Genomic DNA, 19,162 nt, shown 5'->3' with positions numbered 1-19,162 from the left:
TACCAGCCATTTCCTTTCAAATCAGTTAAGGGGAAGTGAACAAGTGCACACTTTGGGAAAAGGGAGGGATAACTGGGATGTAGCCACAGATGTCCGTGTTGTGTTGCGTTCTCACATTACCTCACCCCGGAAACATGCCACACAGACCCTAACCTCGGGGCCCTGGAATGTGTGACTCAAATCACCCTACCACAACTGCGTGTGTGTGTGTGTGCGTGTGGAAAGAATGTATTGTTCACATATGTAAAGCGATTCAGAGAATGTTTGCTGTTGTTTTTTTATTTTATTATATGTTCAATTGAGAGACTAGGATGACACATTTCCACAGCCTGAAGTGAAGAGAGTACAAAATAAAAAGCACAGTTTTTGCCCAATGCTGCAGCTGTAGAGCCATTATCATTGTGCGGAGTGGGAGAGGGTGGTGATAGAGAGATAGAGAGAGGGAATAAAAAAGACTGAAATATTTATGACTGTGGCATGCAACGCTAGGCTAGCGGACTCCGCATGCGCCTTTTCTGTGGGATTTTCCAACAGACTTATCACAAAGCCTACATCACCTGACAACCTACGCCCATCTCCTCCTCCTCCTCCACCATTTGTGAAACACAAAAGGAATCACAAAGCAAGAGCAGCAGCAGTGCATTTCAAACTGTCCTGTGTTTGTGGCAGGCAGGAAGACAGGCAGGCAAGTACACAGACAGGCAGTTACTGACTGTTACTAATTTCCATAGGCAACAGGGTTTTGCTTTGCATAAATAACGCTGTAGTCAGCCTGAGGGGCAGCAAATCATAAAATTGGTTCCTTTGGAGGCTAAGGCAGGCAGGCATCTCACGTTCAGGTAGCTCTTCTGTGGGGAAAACGGTAGGCTTGGTTTAACTTAAAACACACCACCACCAGCCATCACACCATTGTACTAACAACAGGCACTATATAGGTAATAGGGTGCCCTTTGGAACGGGCCGGTGCCATTTGGGAATAGGGTGCCCTATGGGTCCCGGTCAAAAGTGACTCCTGTGTCATTACAAGGAAAAGTGGTGTTAATGTTTAATGTTGCTCTTAGGGATGGAAGATTAAATTCAGCCAGCCGGCAACAGTGAGCTCTGACTCAAACCTGATAAAAAAATGATGCTGTGAAAGAGGAGCATAGCCCACTTTGTCTGCATTCCCAAATAGCACCGTATTCCCTATCAAGTACAGTACTTTTGTCCAGGACCCATAGGGCTCTAGTCAAAAGTAGTACACTATATAGTGCAGGGGTATTAAACTCTTACCCTATGAGGTCCGGAGCCTGCTGGCTTTCTGTTCTAGCTGATAATTAATTGCACACATCTGGTTTCCCAGGTCTAAATCAGATTAGAGGGAAACAATGAAAACATGCAGTGGAATTTCCTTCGAGGTCCAGAGTTGAGTTTGAGTGATATAGGGGATATGGAGCCATTTGGGACGCAGTATCTGTATCTGCAAAAACATAACAAAGCCCCCATAAACACTCTCCAGATGGCTCTGTTGTTCTGTCAACAGAAACAACAGAGCAATCGGGCACGTCTGTGTCTTCGTTCCAGTTATATCTCCTTTCTCCCAAAGGGTGCACTTGTTCATTTCCCTTAACTGATTTGAAAGGAAATGGCTGGTGTAAGAAATATGTTGGAAACTCTCTCGAGCCCGCCACCAATCCAATGCTTTCAGATTTGTGGGAAGTAGTGAATGAGTATCAGTGGAGGCTGCTGAGGGGAGAACGGCTCATAATAATGGCTGGAATGGACTCAATGGAATGGTATCAACAGCATGGTTTTCATCCATTACACTCTATTCCAGCCATTATTATGAGCCTTCCTCCCTTCAGCAGCCTCCACTGATGAGTATTCAGGGACAGATGACCGTATGTATAGACCTTGGCATGATTAACTGGAGTAATATAAGAAGAATTCTGATGTCTGAATATATGACTCAAGCTATACTTATACTTACAAATGGATTTACCAAACAATGAATCCATCTACACACCCTCTTCTTCTTTCTTGTTGTTTCCATGGTGCTAGCTCCAATCCTGTCACACCACACAGCACAATCAGCACCAACGCCACTCACACACATACACCAACTCATGACATAATCAAGTAAAGCAGGGCAATTATAGAGCAGAGGCCTCGGGTATGGAAAATCACAACAATTACTGTAATGGATGACTCAGGTGATAACTACAAGCTACAACAAACAGTACGCTCTCATTCTCCTGCAGTCAATGTTGCCCTCTATAGGGAGACATCAGACATTGGACTTGCAACCCACCTGAATGAGCAGGCTAAAATACTTTTCAGATATTAAATATCTGTAATTGTTTTATTCTCTGTAGTTCAGATATAGTAAAAAAACAAAACATGTATTTATTATTATTTTGAATGTATACCCCTTGGCAACACGTTTTTGCACATGTGCTTGTGATGCACAGTAAAATCATGTTGATTCCTGTCGGGTGGATTTATTGGTAACACACAGGAAGTTCCTATTCCACCACAATAAACCAACACGTGAGAGTTCACCAATGTGAAACAAACTAAAGTGTGTGAAAATGGACGAAGAACAAACGGTGGGTTGTACAAGCAACAAGTGTTAAAGTCTTTATGCTAATTTAAACTTTTATACCTGTCAGATTGATCTGAAAAACATTTTCTTGTTGTAACGTTAGTGGCTAACCTAGCAAAATGTGCATTTTTTAGCCACAAGCAAACACAGTTGGGATTGAAAATGTTTAAAGAGCGTGCAAAACAAAACGCTTTTTAAACGCAGATCTTTCTTTTTCCCATGTATTAGCAGGTAAGGTCAAACATTTAAGAACCCCTTAATGGAAGATTTTACCATAGGCGTATAGCAGGTAGAAATATATTGACGGTAAGAACGGCTCATAATGGCTGAAACGGAGCAAATAGCATGTCATCAAACTCACGGAAACCATATGTTTGACGTATTTGATACCATTCCGCTCCAGCCATTACCATGAGTACGTCCTCCACAATTAAGGTGGTACCAACCTTCTGTGGTAAGAACTGTGTCAACGATTTATTTTTAATAACTAACCTAAGATAGACAACGGCCTGTCATTTTCTTCGAGTTTGTATTCGCAGACCGCAAACAACTGACGGGTGTTTACACCGCCACCTACTGTACTGGAATGTGAGGCTGGTCACGACCTGTCTATAGTGAACCCTGAATTTCTAACAATCCCACTGGGACGTGGAACCTCTTCATTCAGTATTCCCTGTAACATTTTGGTTGTAAAGTCCTGGAGATCTATTTGCCTCCTTCACAATGATGTCTAGCTTCTTACATTTTTATTAGTTTGACTAGTGCAATTTATCGCTTGCGCTATAAACGCAACAAAGTCCACCTTTGTTGTTAGTGCGTTGGGATCCTTCCCCTGCATGGCATTCACTGCAGACTGGGACATCCTCTACCATCTCACCTCTACTCACTCTTTCAGCTGTTTTCACTGCCTCCACATAGACCTGCTAGATACAGTTGAAGTTGTAAGTTTACATACACCTTAGCCAAATACAGTTTTTCACAATTCCTGCCGTTTAATCCTAGTAAAAATTCCCTGTCTTAGGTCAGTTAGGATCACCACGTTATTTTAAGATTGTGAAATGTCAGAATAATAGTAGAGAATTATTTCAGCTTTTATTTATTTCATCACATTCCCAGTGGGTCAGAAGTTTACATACTCAATTAGTATTTGGTAGCATTGCCTTTAAATAGTTTAACTTGGGTCAAATGTTTCAGGTAGCCTTCCATAAGCTTCCCACGATAAATTGGGGGAATTTTGGCCCATTCCTCCTGACAGAGCTGGTGTAACGGAGTCAGGTTTGTAGGCCTCCTTGCTCACACACGCTTTTTCAGTTCTGCCCACAAATGTTCTATAGGATTGAGGTCAGGGCTTTGATGGCCACTCCAATACCTTCACTTTGTTGTCCTTAAGCCATTTTTCCACAACTTTGGAAGTATGCTTGGGGTCATTGTCCATTTGAAAGACCCATTTGCGACCAAGCTTTAACTTCCATACTGATGTCTTGAGATGTTGCTTCAATATATCCACATCATTTTCCGTTCCTCATGATGCCATCTATTTTGTGAAGTGCACCAGTCCCTCCTGCAGCAAAGCACCCCCACAACATGATGCTGCCACCCCTGTGCTTCACGGTTGGGATGGTGTTCTTCGGCTTGCAAGCATCACCCTTTTTCCTCCAAACATAACGATGGTCATTATGGACAAACAGTTCTATTTTTGTTTAATCAGACCAGAGGACATTTCTCCAAATAGTAAAATTTTTGTCCCCATGTACAGTTGCAAACCGTAGTCTGGCTTTTTTATGGCGTTTTTGGAGCAATGGCTTCTTCCTTGCTGAGCGGCCTTTCAGGTTATGTCGATATTGGACTCGTTTTACTGTGGATATGATACTTTTTGTACCTGTTTCCTCCAGCATCTTCACACGGTCCTTTGCTGTTGTTCTAGGATTATTACTCACATTTCGCACCAAAGTACGTTCATCTCTAGGAGACAGAGCACGTCTCCTTCCTGAGCGGCATGACGGCTATATGGTCCCATGGTGTTTATGCTTGCGTAATATTGTTGTATAGATGAACGTGGTACCTTCAGGCGTTTGGAAATTGCTCCCAAGGATGAACCAGACTTGTCTACAATATTTTTTCTGAAGTCTTGGCTGATTTCTTTTGATTTTCCCATGATGCCAAGCAAAGAGGCACTGAGTTTGAAATACATCCACAGGTACACCTCCAATTGACCCAAATGATGTCAATTAGTCTACCAGAAGCTTCTAAAGCCATGACATCATTTTCTGGAATTTCCCAAGCTGTTTTAAGGCACAGTCAACGTAGTGTATCTAAACTTCTGACCCATTGGAATTGTGATGCAGTGGATTATAAGTGAAATAATCTGTCTGTAAACAATTGTTGGAAAAATTACTTGCGTCATGCACAAGGTAGAGGTCCTAACTGACTTGCCAAAACTATAGTTTGTTAAGAATACATTTGTGGAGTGTTTGAGAAAAAAGAGTTTTAATGACTCCAACCTAAGTAAGTGTATGTAAACTCTCCGACTTCAACTGTAGCCCTGGTCCTAGCTACTGTGACCTCCTTCGTCCTTACAGGGCACTCCGGGAACATGATTCCCATCACAATTACAGCAATATGCTTTATCTGACACTTCAACTACAACACATTTATTGCTTTCGACAAACACTTGCCACGTGTCTAAACTTTTTACAATTGTAACACTGCAGCAGCTTCTGTACATAGGATCTCACCGCATACCACAGCCTGCCGTTTCCAATGGGAGCGAATTAATCATAACAGAACAGGGAAGGAGGTTGGCAGAGCCAAGCACGAGCTAGCGAGAGCCTATTGGCGCGTTCTAGCATGTATAGTGGCTTGCGAAAGTATTCACCCCCCTCTTGGCATTTTTCCTATTTTGTTGCCTTACAACCTGGAATTAAAAATATTTTTTGGGGGGGTTGTATCGTTTGTTTTACACAACATGCCTACCACTTTGAAGATGCAAAATATTTTTTGTGAAACAAACAAGATCAGAACTTGGGTGTGCATAACTATTCACGCCCCCCCCAAAGTCAATACTTTGTAGAGCCACCTTTTGCAGCAATTGCAGCTGCAAGTCTCTTGGGGTATGTCTCTACGCTTGGTCCATCTAGCCACTGGGATTTTGACCCATTCTTCAAGGCAAAACTCCACCAGCCATTTCCAGTAGGATGGGTTCCGCTTGTGTACAGCAGTCTTTAAGTAATCCTATATCTATCCTACACTGCCTTTCTAAGGTCTTCGAACGCCAAGTTAACAAACAGATTACCGACCATTTCGAATCCCACCGTACCTTCTCCGCAATGCAATCTGGTTTCAGAGCTGTTCATGGGTGCACCTCAGCCACGCTCAAGGTCCTAAACGATATCATAACCGCCATCGATAAGAGACATTACTGTGCAGCCGTGTTCATCGACCTGGCCAAGGCTTTCGACTCTGTCAATCGCCACATTCTTATCGGCAGACTCAACAGCCTTGGTTTCTCAAATGAATGCCTCGCCTGGTTCACTAACTACTTCTCAGAGAGAGTTCAGTGTGTCAAATCGGAGGGCCTGTTGTCTGGACCTCTGCCAGTCTCTATGGGGTGCCACAGGGTTCAATTCTCGGGCCGACTCTCTTCTCTGTATACATCAATGATGTCGCTCTTGCTGCTGGTGATTCTCTGATCCACCTCTACACAGACTACACCATTTTTTTATACTTCTGGCCCTTCTTTGGACACTGTGTTAACTAACCTCCAGACGAGCTTCAATGCCATACAACTCTCCTTCCGTGGCCTCCAACTGCTCTTAAATGCAGGTAAAATGCATGCTCTTCAACCAATCGCTGCCCGCCCGTCCAGCATCACTACTCTGGACGGTTCTGACTTAGAATATGTGGACAACTACAAATACCTAGGTGTCTGGTTAGACTGTAAACTCTCCTTCCAGACTCGCATTAAACATCTCCAATCCAAAATTAAATCTAGTATCGGCTTCCTATTTTGCAACAAAGCATCCTTCACTCATGCTGCCAAACATACCCTCGTAAAACTGACCATCCTACTGATCCTCGACTTCGGTCGATGTCATTTACAAAATAGCCTCCAACACTCTACTCAGCAAATTGGATGCAGTCTATCACAGTGCCATCCGTTTTGTTACCAAAGCCCCATATACTACCCACCACTGCGACCTGTACGCTCTTGTTGGCTGGCCCTCGCATCGTACTCGTCGCCAAACCCACTGACTCCAGGTCATCTACAAGTCTTTGCTAGGTAAAGCCCCGCCTTCTCAGCTCTGGTCACCATAGCAGCACGCGCTCCAGCAGTTATATCTCACTGGTCACCCCCAAAGCCAATTCCTCCTTTGGCCGCCTTTCCTTCCAGTTCTCTGCTGCCAATGACTGGAACGAACTGCAAAAATCACTGAAGCTGGAGACGCATATCTCCCTCACTAGCTATAAGCACCAGCTGACAGATCACTGCACCTGTACATAGCCCATCCAACTACCTCATACTGTATTTATCTTGCTCCTTTGCACGCCAGTATCTCTACTTGCACATTCATCTTCTGCACATATACCATTCCAGTGTTTAATTGCTATATTGTAATTACTTCGCCACCATGGCCTATTTATTGCCTTACCTCCCTTATCTTTCCTCATTTGCACATACTGTATATAGACTTTTTCTACTGTATTATTGACTGTTTGTTTATTCCATGTGTAACTCTGTTGTTGTGTGTGTCGAATTGCTTTGCTTTATTTTGGCCAGGTCGCAGTTGTAAATGAGTACTTGTTGTCAATTAGCCTACCTGGTTAAATAAAGGTAAAATAAAAAATACCAGATTCTCAATTGGATTGAGGTCTGGGCTTTGACTAGGCCATTCCAATACATTTAAATGTTTCCCCTTTAAACCACTTGAGTGTTGCATTAGCAGTATGCTTAGGGTCATTGTCCTGCTGGAAGGTGACCCGCAGTCCCATTCTCAAATCTCTGGAAGACTGAAACAGGTTTCCCTCAAGAATTTCCCTGTATTTAGCACCATCCACCATTCCTTCACTTCTGACCAGTTTCCCAGTCCCTGCTGAGGAAAAACATACTACAGCATGATGCTGCCACCACGCATCACTGTGGGGATGTTGTTCTCGGGGTGATGAGAGGTGTTGGGTTTGCGCCAGACATAGCGTTTTCCCTAATGGCCAAAAAGCGAAATTTTATTCTCATCTGACCAGAGTCCCTTCTTCCATATGTTTGGCGAGTCTCCCACGTGCCTTTTGGCTTATTTTTCTTTAAGCAATGGCTTTTTTTTCTGGCCACTCTTCTGTAAATCCCAGCTTTGTGGAGTGTACAGCTTAACGTGGTCCTATGGACAGATACTCCAATCGCCGCTGTGGAGCTTTGCAGCTCCTTCAGGGTTATCTTTGGTCTCTTTGTTGCCTCTCTGATTAATGACCTCCTAGCCTGGTCTGAGTTTTGGTGGGTGGCCCCCTCTTGGCAGGTTTGTTGTGGTGACATATTCTTTCCATTTTTTAATAATGGATTTAATGGTGCCCCGGGGGTGTTGAAAGTTTATGATTTTTTTTATAACCCAACCCTGTTCTGTGCTTCTCCACAACTTTGTCCCTGACCTATTTGGAGAGCTCCTTGGTCTTGGTGGTGGCCCTTGCTTAGTGGTGTTGCAGAATCTGGGGCCTTTCAGAACTGAGATCATTTGACACTTAAATTGCACACAGGTGGACTTTATTTAATCAAATATGTGACTTCTGAAGGTAATTGGTTGCACCAGATCTTATTTAAGGGCTTCATAGCAAACTTTTCAGTTTTAAATTTTTGTAAATATTTTTATTTCTTTCACTTCACCAATTTGGACTATTTTGTGTATGTCCATTACATGAAATCCAAATAAACATCCATTTAAATTGCAGGTTGTAATTGCAACAGAATAGGAAAAACGCCAAGAGGGATGAATACTTTTGCAAGGCACTCTATTTGCATATTTCTTTTAGGGAACGCCTACTCTGAAGTGTGTGTGTGTGTAGTGGAATTACTAATTTCGCACTTGCACTCCTTCTAAACAACGGCACTTTTTACAACTTTGGCAAAGGGTAAAGTCTACAAAACTTTGATCACTCTGTTAGTAACAGATTCTAGTTTGGGAAACAGAACTGTATTGAGGTTAAATGTTTCATCGATGAGAGAATTTGTAGAATGTCGGCCAGAATCCATCTCGCTGCATTTTCTTCCACTGCCAGCCACTGGGCTTTCTCTCACCGCCTACTTTTGAAATATTGGTCTCATTGTTCTGTGACTATGCTCTCTCCATACTGCAGCATCCCCGATTACAGTTCCTAGTCACCTGTGTGCCTATAGGCATGTAACAGTGACCCATGACCAAACATATAGTTCCCTCTAGAGTACAAATGAAGTGGAATATACAAAGACGGGCAAAGTATATAGACAACACAACAACCACACAAGTAGTTCAAAATGGGTCCTACAGTCGAGTTATAGCGTGGCCCTCAGTTTCAATTGTTGCCGCAGCTAGCTACATGCTCTCATATGTTGTTATGGATCGATGGACCTGATGTCTCTGTGGGTATGTAATACTATGCATAATGCGCCATTATAAAAATTGGATTTGATTATAGGGGGGCTACAGCGATATCTGTGGCCAGTGTGGAGAGGTGGACTGGGGGGTGTCGGATGAGGGTCGGTTCTACTGCAGGTCCTGTCATAATGTCATCGAGGTAAGCACTCGCCTTTCACTCCTATTCAAGATGGCTTCATGTTGAAGTAGTCATGGGCTACATCCCATATGGCACCGTATTCCCTATTTGGTGCACTACTTTGGGACCGTAGCCCTATGGGCCCTGGTCAAGGCAGTGTACTAGTTAATAGGGTGCCATTTGGGAGGCGCACGTGGACAACCATTTATTTATATATATTTTTTTTAATCCGCAAATTCTCTACACAGAGAACAAAAGAAGTTGTTGATTCAAACACTCTTATGATTGGTACCAGCAGAGTGTCCTCCATCTCCAAGGGAACCAGAAGGAAAAAACTAGGTTGGTCTCCACTCTCCTGTGTCAATGATTCCTACAAGCAAATTATTTTGATTCGTTTTTTTGTTGTTTGTTCTGTATGTGCCTGACTTATTTGTGACTGTGTTTCAGAGCAAGGGCGAGAGTGGATGGTGTGTGAGGGCTTTCAGTTCATCCTAAAGCACCAGGCTGAGGCTCTCCTGGCCATGGGAGTCTGCCCACAGTTCAAGGTCTGTCAGAGGGAGCACAGGAGGGCGGTTTCCCGGACACAGATTACGCCTAGTAGTCCTGGACTGAAACGCATGCGCTATAGAGAATCTCTATTGAAATGTTTCATCTGTCTCCGAGAAACCGGGAAGTAAAACCAAATACTGCTATTTTACGTCAATGTAGACACTCGACAAGTTCTGTAGGTGTCTTGTATGGTCTGTGTTTTGTAGGATGACGTGCTGTGTCAGTTTTGGAGAATGTACCTACAGAAGAGCCGACAGGCCTACACCAAGAATCCTGTGCATGATGGGAAATTTAGACTGGTCAGTATTCTCATCACTGCAAGCAAAATGGCACTTTCTGATGAAGTGGCCCACTTTCCCTGTCTGTTGTCGCCCCCTTGTGGCGGACGGTCGACGAGACGTTCACTCAATGTGTGCTTTGAGATTGAATACGTTTAGTTGCACGTTTGCAGCGCTCAGATGATAACAGTACACCTACACACACCTCGCCCTCCTTTGGTTGCTGTGTCATTTATTTTGCGTGTCTGTCTCTGTCTCCCCTTCTTATTTCCACTCTTTTTTTTATTCTTGTTGCCCTCCCTAGCGTTCTCAGGGCTCTGGGGAGTCAGACAGTGCTCCGGAGTCGTCAGTGATGAGTGACTCTATGATGTCTGTCTCTGAGACAGACGGGGATGGAGATTGGACCAGTGGAGGAGGCTCTGTCTCAGGTACAGTAAACAACACAAGTATGCTGAACAGCCAATGTACCTATGCACACTGGCCACACGCAATCATTACATATGAGTGTACATGCATCTGTGTGTGTGTTTTCCAATATGTGTGCGTGCTCCCCAGGTCACACCAGTGACGGAGCCTCCTCGGTGTGTTCCGGTTCTATTGACGCCGTCTCGTACCTGACCCCGCGCCAGAGGAGGAGCCAGGGGTTGATGAGCATGCCCAAGACCCTGGCACTGTGCCACCTGGCCCTGCTGTGGGCCAGAGAGGCCATCACACTGACAGACCTGCTCAGGTCAGGGCCAAGGGGAGATGGCGGAAACATGGGTGGAAGAGAAGATGAACAAAGTTGTATTGAATTTAATATATACACATTTTACCATTTTGATTTCATTAAGACAAACTGGGATTAAATGTAGGTTAAAGGTCAAAAAAAAAAAAACAGGAAGTAAATGTTCACGTTAAGTCTCAAGCTTTGCGTCCCTGCCTATTCAGCGTCTCTCTCTGTGCTGGGCAGGTTTGTGAATGGGGGCCACATCCCCTATGTGAATGCCTACGAGGACTTCCCAGAGGAGATGAGGCTCTACGGCCGAGACTCACTCATCTTCAGAGTGGAGGTGAGCGCTCACATTTAGTTGTTGATTTATTGGGGGAAAGAGGCGCCGAGTACAACCTAGGCGAGAACACGTTAAAGCAATTCCACTTTTGTCCAACGTGGTCCCTGACGGAATAAAAAACAAAATAAAATAACTGTAATCGCTCTGCATCACACAGCATAGAACAAATAAATAACGCAAAAATAAAAGATACAGGGAAATAAAAGTACAGTCAACCTATCGTGATTCCGTCATTTGTCCTCCTGGAATCTAAATACATTAATAAATCTACACCGTTATCAGTTAAACTGTAACGTTACGATGGCCTCTGGGCCACACCTCTGCCTTTCCATTTCTGATGTAGCAGAGGCATAAAGGCCTTTCAGTCATTCAGCTACTCAACAAAAATGAGCTTTGACCTGTCCCTTTTTTGTTTTTAACACCCCTGGACTGAGACCGTTTTAAAAGGCATTCCACAACAACATCCCAGTGTAGAAGAATGAGTACATTGCCGTACTATTTCCTGTTGGCACACTGACACTCGTGTTGTGGCCGTGTTGAGTATGAAACACAGCTGTGTGTAAGCCTAAGTAGTCATGAGCAGTACTACTAATGGTATTATATATATATATAAGCTTCGTCTAGGCAACAGATCCACTGCTTGGAATTTGTGTGGTTCCAACATGTGTTCTGGGGGGGGGGGCATTAAACTGATGGCGACCGTTGTGGTTGTGCAAAACCACAATCTTGTTCTGTGGTCTTGTCGTCAGACCACTGTACCACGCTACTCCCATTGAAACATGTATGAAGACATCCGAATGTTGGCTCAGGTGCAACAGAAACTGCTGCTTGTCCTCACACGCCAATACACCTGTTGCCCCGCTCTGCATTTGCATAGATTGTCTTGAATTCTTCTCCTGATCCTCCAAAGGAATTCCTTGCATAGAAGACGAGATTAAATCATCTCTGTGTGTGTGTTCCCTAGTCTATCCCCTCTTACAGCCACCTGCACAAGGAGGCCCAGACTCTGGCTGTGTTCCTGGAGCTACCCCTCTTCCCCCCCATCACCCTGGACTGCCTGCTGCACCCCTCCCTGCTCACTCTCCGCTACCTCACCGAAGTCAACCTGCCCGGTGGGTCTGCCAAGACAACTACACACTCTTAACTCTTTTGTTGTCCGTTGGTTCATTTGTGTCAGTCACTTTAAAGAGGAGACACCAGTAGTTTTTTTTTTTGTAGTTGTTTATACCTGTGTTCCCCTTTTTACATTCAATTATTTGTTTATTTTACATTACAAAGTGTAACTCCAGTCTCAACACAAGTTATTCCAATCAACCAGTACTTATTTTCTTTTTCAGATGAGCTGCATGACTGGGTGTGCAGGATCATGGAGAAGGCTGGTATGGAGTCGTCCGTGACCTTTGAACCCATGAGGTCCAGATCCCCTCTCCCACACTACGATGTCCAGGCTGCTGCCCTGATCATCATCGCCATGAAGCTGCTCTTCAAACTAGACGACCACACTGAGTGGTAGCTATGCCGTCTGTTAACTAGAAGGAGAGAAATGTATTTAAGGGCTTATTCTCACCAAATAGTCATAGGTACAATTTCAATTTACATGTACAAACACTTTACAATTCACATTAGCGACGGGAATGTTGACGAGACGACAAGGGGTCGGTTGACGTTCTTGCTTCCCAGCTCAAAAGTACCGTAAATGTCACAGAAACCACTAGCCAGGACTCAGAAGGTTAAGCATTGCAAACTATTCAACTAGTTAGCTACTAGTTAACGTTGACCAAGCAACTCTTCACACATCTACCATATTACTCTTAATTACTGCAACAACCATATATTACACTCTTGAATAATGCAACAATTCACAAGCATGGGCAGACGGTTTATTTTTTTGTCTGTACACAACACATTTTAGCTTCAAGACAAACGTACAGATGTTGACTTGCATATCTAAAAATGTTGACTTGCATATTTCAACATTTTTAGGTATTATCGACATAGAAAAAGGCCATTTCAAGTAAACTCAATAAACGAGTCTCAAATATAAGGAAAATGTCTAGCCTACACATTTCAGCTGTTTCAAAAACATTGCTTTGCTATTACCATTGATATACTGTAGGAATGTTGAGCTCAGTGAAACAATTCTGTTTACACTGCTGTGCTCGGAGGGCGGCAACTGTCGGGTGCGACCTCCAGAGGAAGCACCCGAGACGGGAGAATTTCACAAGTTCACACAACAGTATTGTCTCTTGAGAACCTCTAGAAAATGTACCTTTGCTATTGTCAATGTAAAAACGGTCTCGCTCCACCATATAACATTAATTGACAGTACATAATACAGGTTTTTAAAACTACATTGTGGACCACTCGGGTAGTGTTGAGACACTACGTAATCATAGTAGGCACTACATAGTCTGTTAGCCATGTCAACATTTTACCACAGTCTAGAAACCACAATGTTCTTTAGGAAGCTCAATGTAGACTGGAACATCAGGTCTGCATGCCCCTGGTCATGTAAACAGTTGCACAGAAATGTCATAAAGGGTTTAGATCACTATGCCTATGCAAGATGTTGCACTTTTGGTGATTGTTTTACTACTGCTCATATCTAACGCAGTTCTCCTGTTTGTGTTTTTAGGGATTTATCCAGTAACGCAAGTGACCAGAACAAGGAAAACCCAGGTAAACCTCACTCACTTTGGTGCGATAAGTTAATAACCAGCCCTTCCTGATGGCTGATATGGATGTGGAATGTTTTATTTTGCGTCATTGAGAAGGCATCGATCTGAATAATCTCTCAGGAGTCTTGTGTGAAGTTTGCCCAAGGCTATAAGGAGTTGCATAGTACATACAGAGGAATAAATTAAACAGTTATTTACATGTGTTTAGACAGTTATTTACATATGTGTCTGAAGGGGTTTGAGCTAATGGAATGCCTTTAAAAGGCAGTAAATGCCGTTTCTTCGATTCTTATGTTCTGTTAAACATTTCACACGATCTTATCTTTTTCAGCACGGATAATCATAGTTTGTATTGTCCTACACATTGTAATTAAACGTTTTTCGTAAAGAGCGGCCATTGAGGTGTGGTCTTGTCTTTGGAACGGGGGAATGTTGCATGTACTGTTTGTCTGCATTCCTTTGATTTCTGACTGCCTTTTTTTTCATTCACTTCCATTTGACAGCTGATAAGTGAGAGTGGGTTTGTGAGAGTAGATTACATGGCTGGGCTGAAATATTTATTTTCCCCTTGCTATTTTCTGTTGTAATTAAAAGGCAGATGGAAAATTCGGACTTCTCTTAAGAAGTAGAGCCGATCTTTATGAGACTTTAATGAAGTCCATGAGTTCCTAGTGGTAGCCTGTTTTTTTGCGACTAGTTAGGAAATGGCCCCTTATTTTGGCAAGTCTCCTCGGTTGGACATTCCAAAAGCCAAGTGTCCTAAATTCTGTCTGGCACTCATCCCTCTCTTTATGTGCGACAGATGGGAACAGCTTTAACCTGAGGAGGTGGTACAAGGCAATGCAGACTGCCCTGACCACTGCTGCACGGAGACAGCAGGACAACATAGCCAGGTGAGACGCCTCACTTTTAACTGGCGCTCTCTTTAAAGTTGGCTGTGCAGATACTGTGGTCTAGTGGTAACACATCCGGCTCAATCACATCTACTGCTCCCCACCGGAAACTGGGGTTCAATTCCTGTGTCCACCCTTGTTACTGTGTCTCCCCCTTCATCTATCTCCTCCATTTCACAAATGTCAGTATAAAGAATAATAGAATAAATGTATTTACCCACTTCATTTATTTCCACAGAAAGCATTGGAAGCCCCAGAAACCTCTATACACCTCGAAGAAAGACAAGTCGGTCATTCTCAAAAGGAGACGTAGGTGTCACTCATATCAGTCTGTTCAGATAAAGAGGGAAAACGGAGCTGGCTCATGTCCACTATTTAGTGTATGGCAACTGGGCTGTAAAAAGAGCTGGCACAAACATGCTGTCACTCATTGGCCTATACAGTACCAGTCAAAGTTTGGACACGTGTACTCATTCAAGGGTTTTTCTTAATTTTTTATAGTTTTCTACATTGTGGAATAATAGTGAAGACATCAAAATAACACATGGAATCGTGTAGTAACCAAAAAAGTGTTAGACAAATCAAAATAGATTTGAGATTCTTCAAAGTAGCCACCCTTTGCCTTGATGACTGCTTTGTACACTCTTGGCATTCTCTCAACCAGCTTCATGAGGTAGTCACCTGGAATGCATTTCAATTAACAGGTGTGCCTTGTTAATTTGTGGAATTTCTTTCCTTTTTAATGCGTTTGAGGCAATCAGTTGTGTTGTGACACGGTAGAGGTGGAAAACAGAAGATGGCCCTATTTGGTAAAAGACCAAGTCCATATTACGGCAAGAACAGCTCAAATAAGCAGGGAGAAAAGACAGTCCGTCATTACTTTAAGACATGAAGGTCAGTACATCTGGAACATTTCAAAAACGTTTTAATATTTTTTTTGAAGTGCAGTCGCAAAAAACATCAAGCACTATGATGAAACTGGCTCTGAGGACTGCCACAGGAAAGGAAGACCCAGAGTTACCTCTGCTGCAGAGGATAAGTTCATTTGAGTTACCAGCCTCAGAAATTGCAGCCCAAATAAATGCTTCACAGAGCTCAAGTAATAGACACATCTCAACATCAACTGTTCAGAGGAGACTGTGTGAATCAAGCCTTCATGGCGAATTGCTGCAAAGAAACCACTACTAAAGGACACCAATAAGAAGAAGAGACTTGTTTGGGCCAAGAAACACAAGCAATGGACATTAGACCGGTGGAAATCTGATGAGTCCAAATTTGAGATTTTTGGTTCCAACCGCCGTGTCTTTGTGAGACAGAGTTTAACAGGACAATGACCCAGCACACCTCCAAGCTGTGTAAGGGCTATTTGACCAAGAAGGAGAGTGATGGAGTGCTGCATCAGATGACCTGGCCTCCACAATCACCTGACCTCAACCCAATTGATGGTTTGGGATAAGTTGTACCGCAGAGTGAAGGAAAAGGAGCCAACAAGTTTTCAGCATATGTGGGAACTCCATGTATTCCAGGTGAAGCTGGTTGAGAGAATGCCAAGAGTGTGCAAAGCTGTCATCAAGGCAAAGGGTGGCTACTTTGAAGAATCTCAAATATATTTTGATACTATTTTTTGCTTACTACATGATTTCATATGTGTTATTTCATAGTTTTGACATCTTCACTATTATTCTACAATGTAGATAATAGTAAAGATAAATAAAATAAAAACTTGAATGAGGTGTGTCCAAACTTGACTGGTACTCTGTGTCATTCTGCTATTGCTAATCTCCCTTTTCTCCACCCTAATCTCACTACTCCCCTTCTCTTTCCCTCACCAACTAACCACACCCTTTTCCCTCACCATTTCCTGCACCCTCACTTTTCCCCCTCCTTCTCCAGGTATTGCAGAGCAGCTCCAGTTGAGTTTCCATAAACTGTCTGGTTCCCCTGTGGCCCCACCATCCTCCCCTCCCTCCAGCTTCTGTTTCCGCTGGGGTGAGGAGGAGGAGGGGGAGGAGGTCTGGGACGGGCCCAGCCTGCACCACCAGACCCTGGACAGCAGTGTCCGGCAGAGCGGGGAAAGCCTCCAGCCCTCCAACCCAGAATACTGGCACCCAGCCCTGAGGGCCTGCAAGCCCAGGTAAGGCCCAGTACCCGGTTGCAGCAGCATACCACCCTGGATCCCGCTGCTGGCTTGCCACTGAAGCTAAGCCGGGTTGGTCCTGGTCAGTCCCTGGATGGGAGACCAGATGCTGCTGGAAGTGGTGTTGGAGGGCCAGAAGGAGGCACTCTTTCCTCTGGTCAAAAAGATTCCAATGCCCAAGGGCAGTGATTGGTAACATTGCCCTTTGCAGGGTGTTGTCTTTCGGATGGGATGTTAAACGGTTGTCCTGACTCTGTGGTCACTAAAGAGCAGGAGTGTTTACCCTGGTGTCCTGGCAAATTCCCAATCTGGCCCTTATACCATCCTGGCCACCTAATCCTCAGCTTCCAATTGGCTCATTCATCCGCCTCCTCTCCCATGTAACTATTCCTGAGGTTGTTGCTGTAATGAGAATGTGTTCTCAGTCAACATGCCTGCAAAAAAAAAACAACAGCCTTAAAGGTAGAGTCAGTGATGCACAAAGTAAACCGCAGAGTCAGCGTAGACCACTGCAACAAGCATAAGACTTAACTTCTCTGTTGATCCCACAACTATCAGCTTGCAGGAGCGGGAAGTGTACCCGTCTTGCATCTGAGTCTAAGTTAATATTTCCCTTGTTGGGGTTACCCTGAATCACCTCACTTAAACATCCTAACTGATGTCTTTTTTAAATATTTTTAACTATGATAGCCCTCACAAACATTCAGTGCACAGTTCCCAGACTGCTGAGAGCTTGCGGTGGTTGTATATGCTGGGTGGAGGAGAGGGGGAAAGCAGGCCTGTGTTCTCTCTCTTTCTCTCTCTCTTTCTTTCTTTTTCTTTCTTTCTCTCTTTTTCTTTCTTTCTCTCTCTCTTTTTCTTTCTTTCTTTCTTTCTCTCTCTTTTTCTTTCTTTCTTTCTCTTTCTCTCTCTCTTTTTCTTTCTTTCTCTTTCTTATATTTATATATATATGGGGGCCTGTTTTCACTGTCGGCACTGATCAACTCTACCAAGCGACTCTTTCCTTTCCACCTTCCTCAGTTTTTTGAGGCTGAATCCTACAGTGATTGGGAACTACACCTGGGGTCTATGCTTTTAGCTGTGGAGACCGACTCCCTTCGAACCTGTCCCACAAGGGTTCCACTCTCCTTGGGCGTATCTAAAACGTCCCTTTTTTAAAACCTAGTTTCAGCTAGAGACAGCACTGGCTATGGGTTTTCCCGGCATGCATTCAGAATTTTTGCAGACAATGTAGAGATGTGACTTGTGAATATACATATAGAAACAAAAAGGCCATGACGGGCGCTCTGTTTTAAATATGGTCTGGGTGAGAGGACCAGGATGTCTGTCATATGCTGTTTACACACTAGTTATTAGCCGTGGTTAATAGTCGCATGCACAGGGACGTGAGACATACTCCCATTTGCAAATCTGCCAACTTTTTGGTTCTACTTGCAGAATTTCCATTGCTCCAGAAAAGTTAAATTCAACTGTTTCAGATTGGCCTTTACTGCACACCTCAAAGGGATTGCACTGCACCAGGCACACACAGAGCCAGGGTCATGTACCTTCTTTTAAAACAACGCCATTGAGTTTTATCTGTCATGTTTTATTTCCCCCCCCTCAGGTTTTGTAAGAGCCACTATGCGGAGGTAGAGGCCACTCTGCCCAGGATGTACGTGTGGCTGTTGGACCTCTTCTCCTTCCTCCTGGGGGTTAAACCTGGCTGTGTATACGAGGAGGTACTGAAGGTGGAGAGGCGCTTCCTCAGGAGCAGCAAGTCCCAGCCCAGGGCAAGAGCTACGCCCAGAGAGACACAGCCCAAAAAACTACCCAAACGCAAACAAACCAGAAAAACTTGTTCTAGGTGACTAAAGAGAGAGCGACTTCATCGGGAACAACTACTGTCAATTATTTATTTGCTTCTTGTATCAATGCAAATTGATTGTGTCTTTTTTTTGTACAAATTGCCTCATTGTATTGCCATGGATGAATGGCAATGCTCCTACGATTACAATGCAATATGAAGTTCATGAAAATGTACTTTTTAAAATTATATTAAACTGTTCTGTTATTACAATGTTATAAGTAGCTCTGTTCATTTTGGAATGGCTGACATTTTAGGCTAAGTACAGGCTGTGAGAGAGCACTGTTATTATTCCAAATGTGCTTGTTACTTAAGTTTTTAATGTGATGGGCATGTAGTAGGTGTTACCTGCCATTAGTGTGGTTTTGGAATACTTTGTTCCAAGTCTCAGGCACTTCTCTCTACGAAACTGG

At 43.7% G+C, this 19,162-nt stretch overlaps 1 protein-coding gene and 1 long non-coding RNA gene across 2 annotated transcripts; one reads left to right on the top strand and one right to left on the bottom strand.

Moving 5' to 3' along the window:
- Nucleotides 1–261: 261 nt before the first annotated feature.
- Nucleotides 262–3,122, bottom strand: LOC139583106 (uncharacterized). Its single transcript, XR_011676484.1, has 4 exons — nt 3,031–3,122; nt 1,970–2,048; nt 1,273–1,344; nt 262–848 (listed from the first exon to the last, which is right to left on the bottom strand). It is a non-coding gene; the product is annotated as an uncharacterized lncRNA (long non-coding RNA).
- Nucleotides 2,485–18,967, top strand: taf1b (TATA box binding protein (Tbp)-associated factor, RNA polymerase I, B). Its single transcript, XM_071413858.1, has 15 exons — nt 2,485–2,588; nt 9,239–9,337; nt 9,565–9,655; nt 9,764–9,861; nt 10,072–10,164; nt 10,448–10,571; nt 10,699–10,873; nt 11,096–11,195; nt 12,160–12,307; nt 12,533–12,704; nt 13,831–13,874; nt 14,676–14,766; nt 15,005–15,075; nt 16,660–16,900; nt 18,510–18,967. The coding sequence occupies exons 1-15, from the start codon at nt 2,571–2,573 to the stop codon at nt 18,751–18,753; spliced, it is 1,809 nt and encodes a 602-aa protein (XP_071269959.1). The 5' UTR covers nt 2,485–2,570; the 3' UTR covers nt 18,754–18,967.
- The last annotated feature ends 195 nt before the right edge of the window (nt 18,968–19,162 follow it).

This window comes from Salvelinus alpinus, chromosome 8, assembly GCF_045679555.1.
Source record: "Salvelinus alpinus chromosome 8, SLU_Salpinus.1, whole genome shotgun sequence".
NCBI classification, from domain to species: Eukaryota; Metazoa; Chordata; class Actinopteri; order Salmoniformes; family Salmonidae; genus Salvelinus; species Salvelinus alpinus.
The sequence above is the reverse complement of the archived record's forward strand: the minus strand, read 5'-3'. Positions and strand labels throughout refer to the sequence as shown.

What these genes read in the sequence shown, in the direction of transcription:
- taf1b (XM_071413858.1), top strand. An exon ending in ACACTGACAGACCTGCTCAG is followed by an intron (nt 10,874 to 11,095) that starts GTCAGGGCCAAG and finishes TGTGCTGGGCAG; the next exon opens with GTTTGTGAATGGGGGCCACA. An exon ending in CTGAGGGCCTGCAAGCCCAG is followed by an intron (nt 16,901 to 18,509) that starts GTAAGGCCCAGT and finishes CCCCCCCCTCAG; the next exon opens with GTTTTGTAAGAGCCACTATG.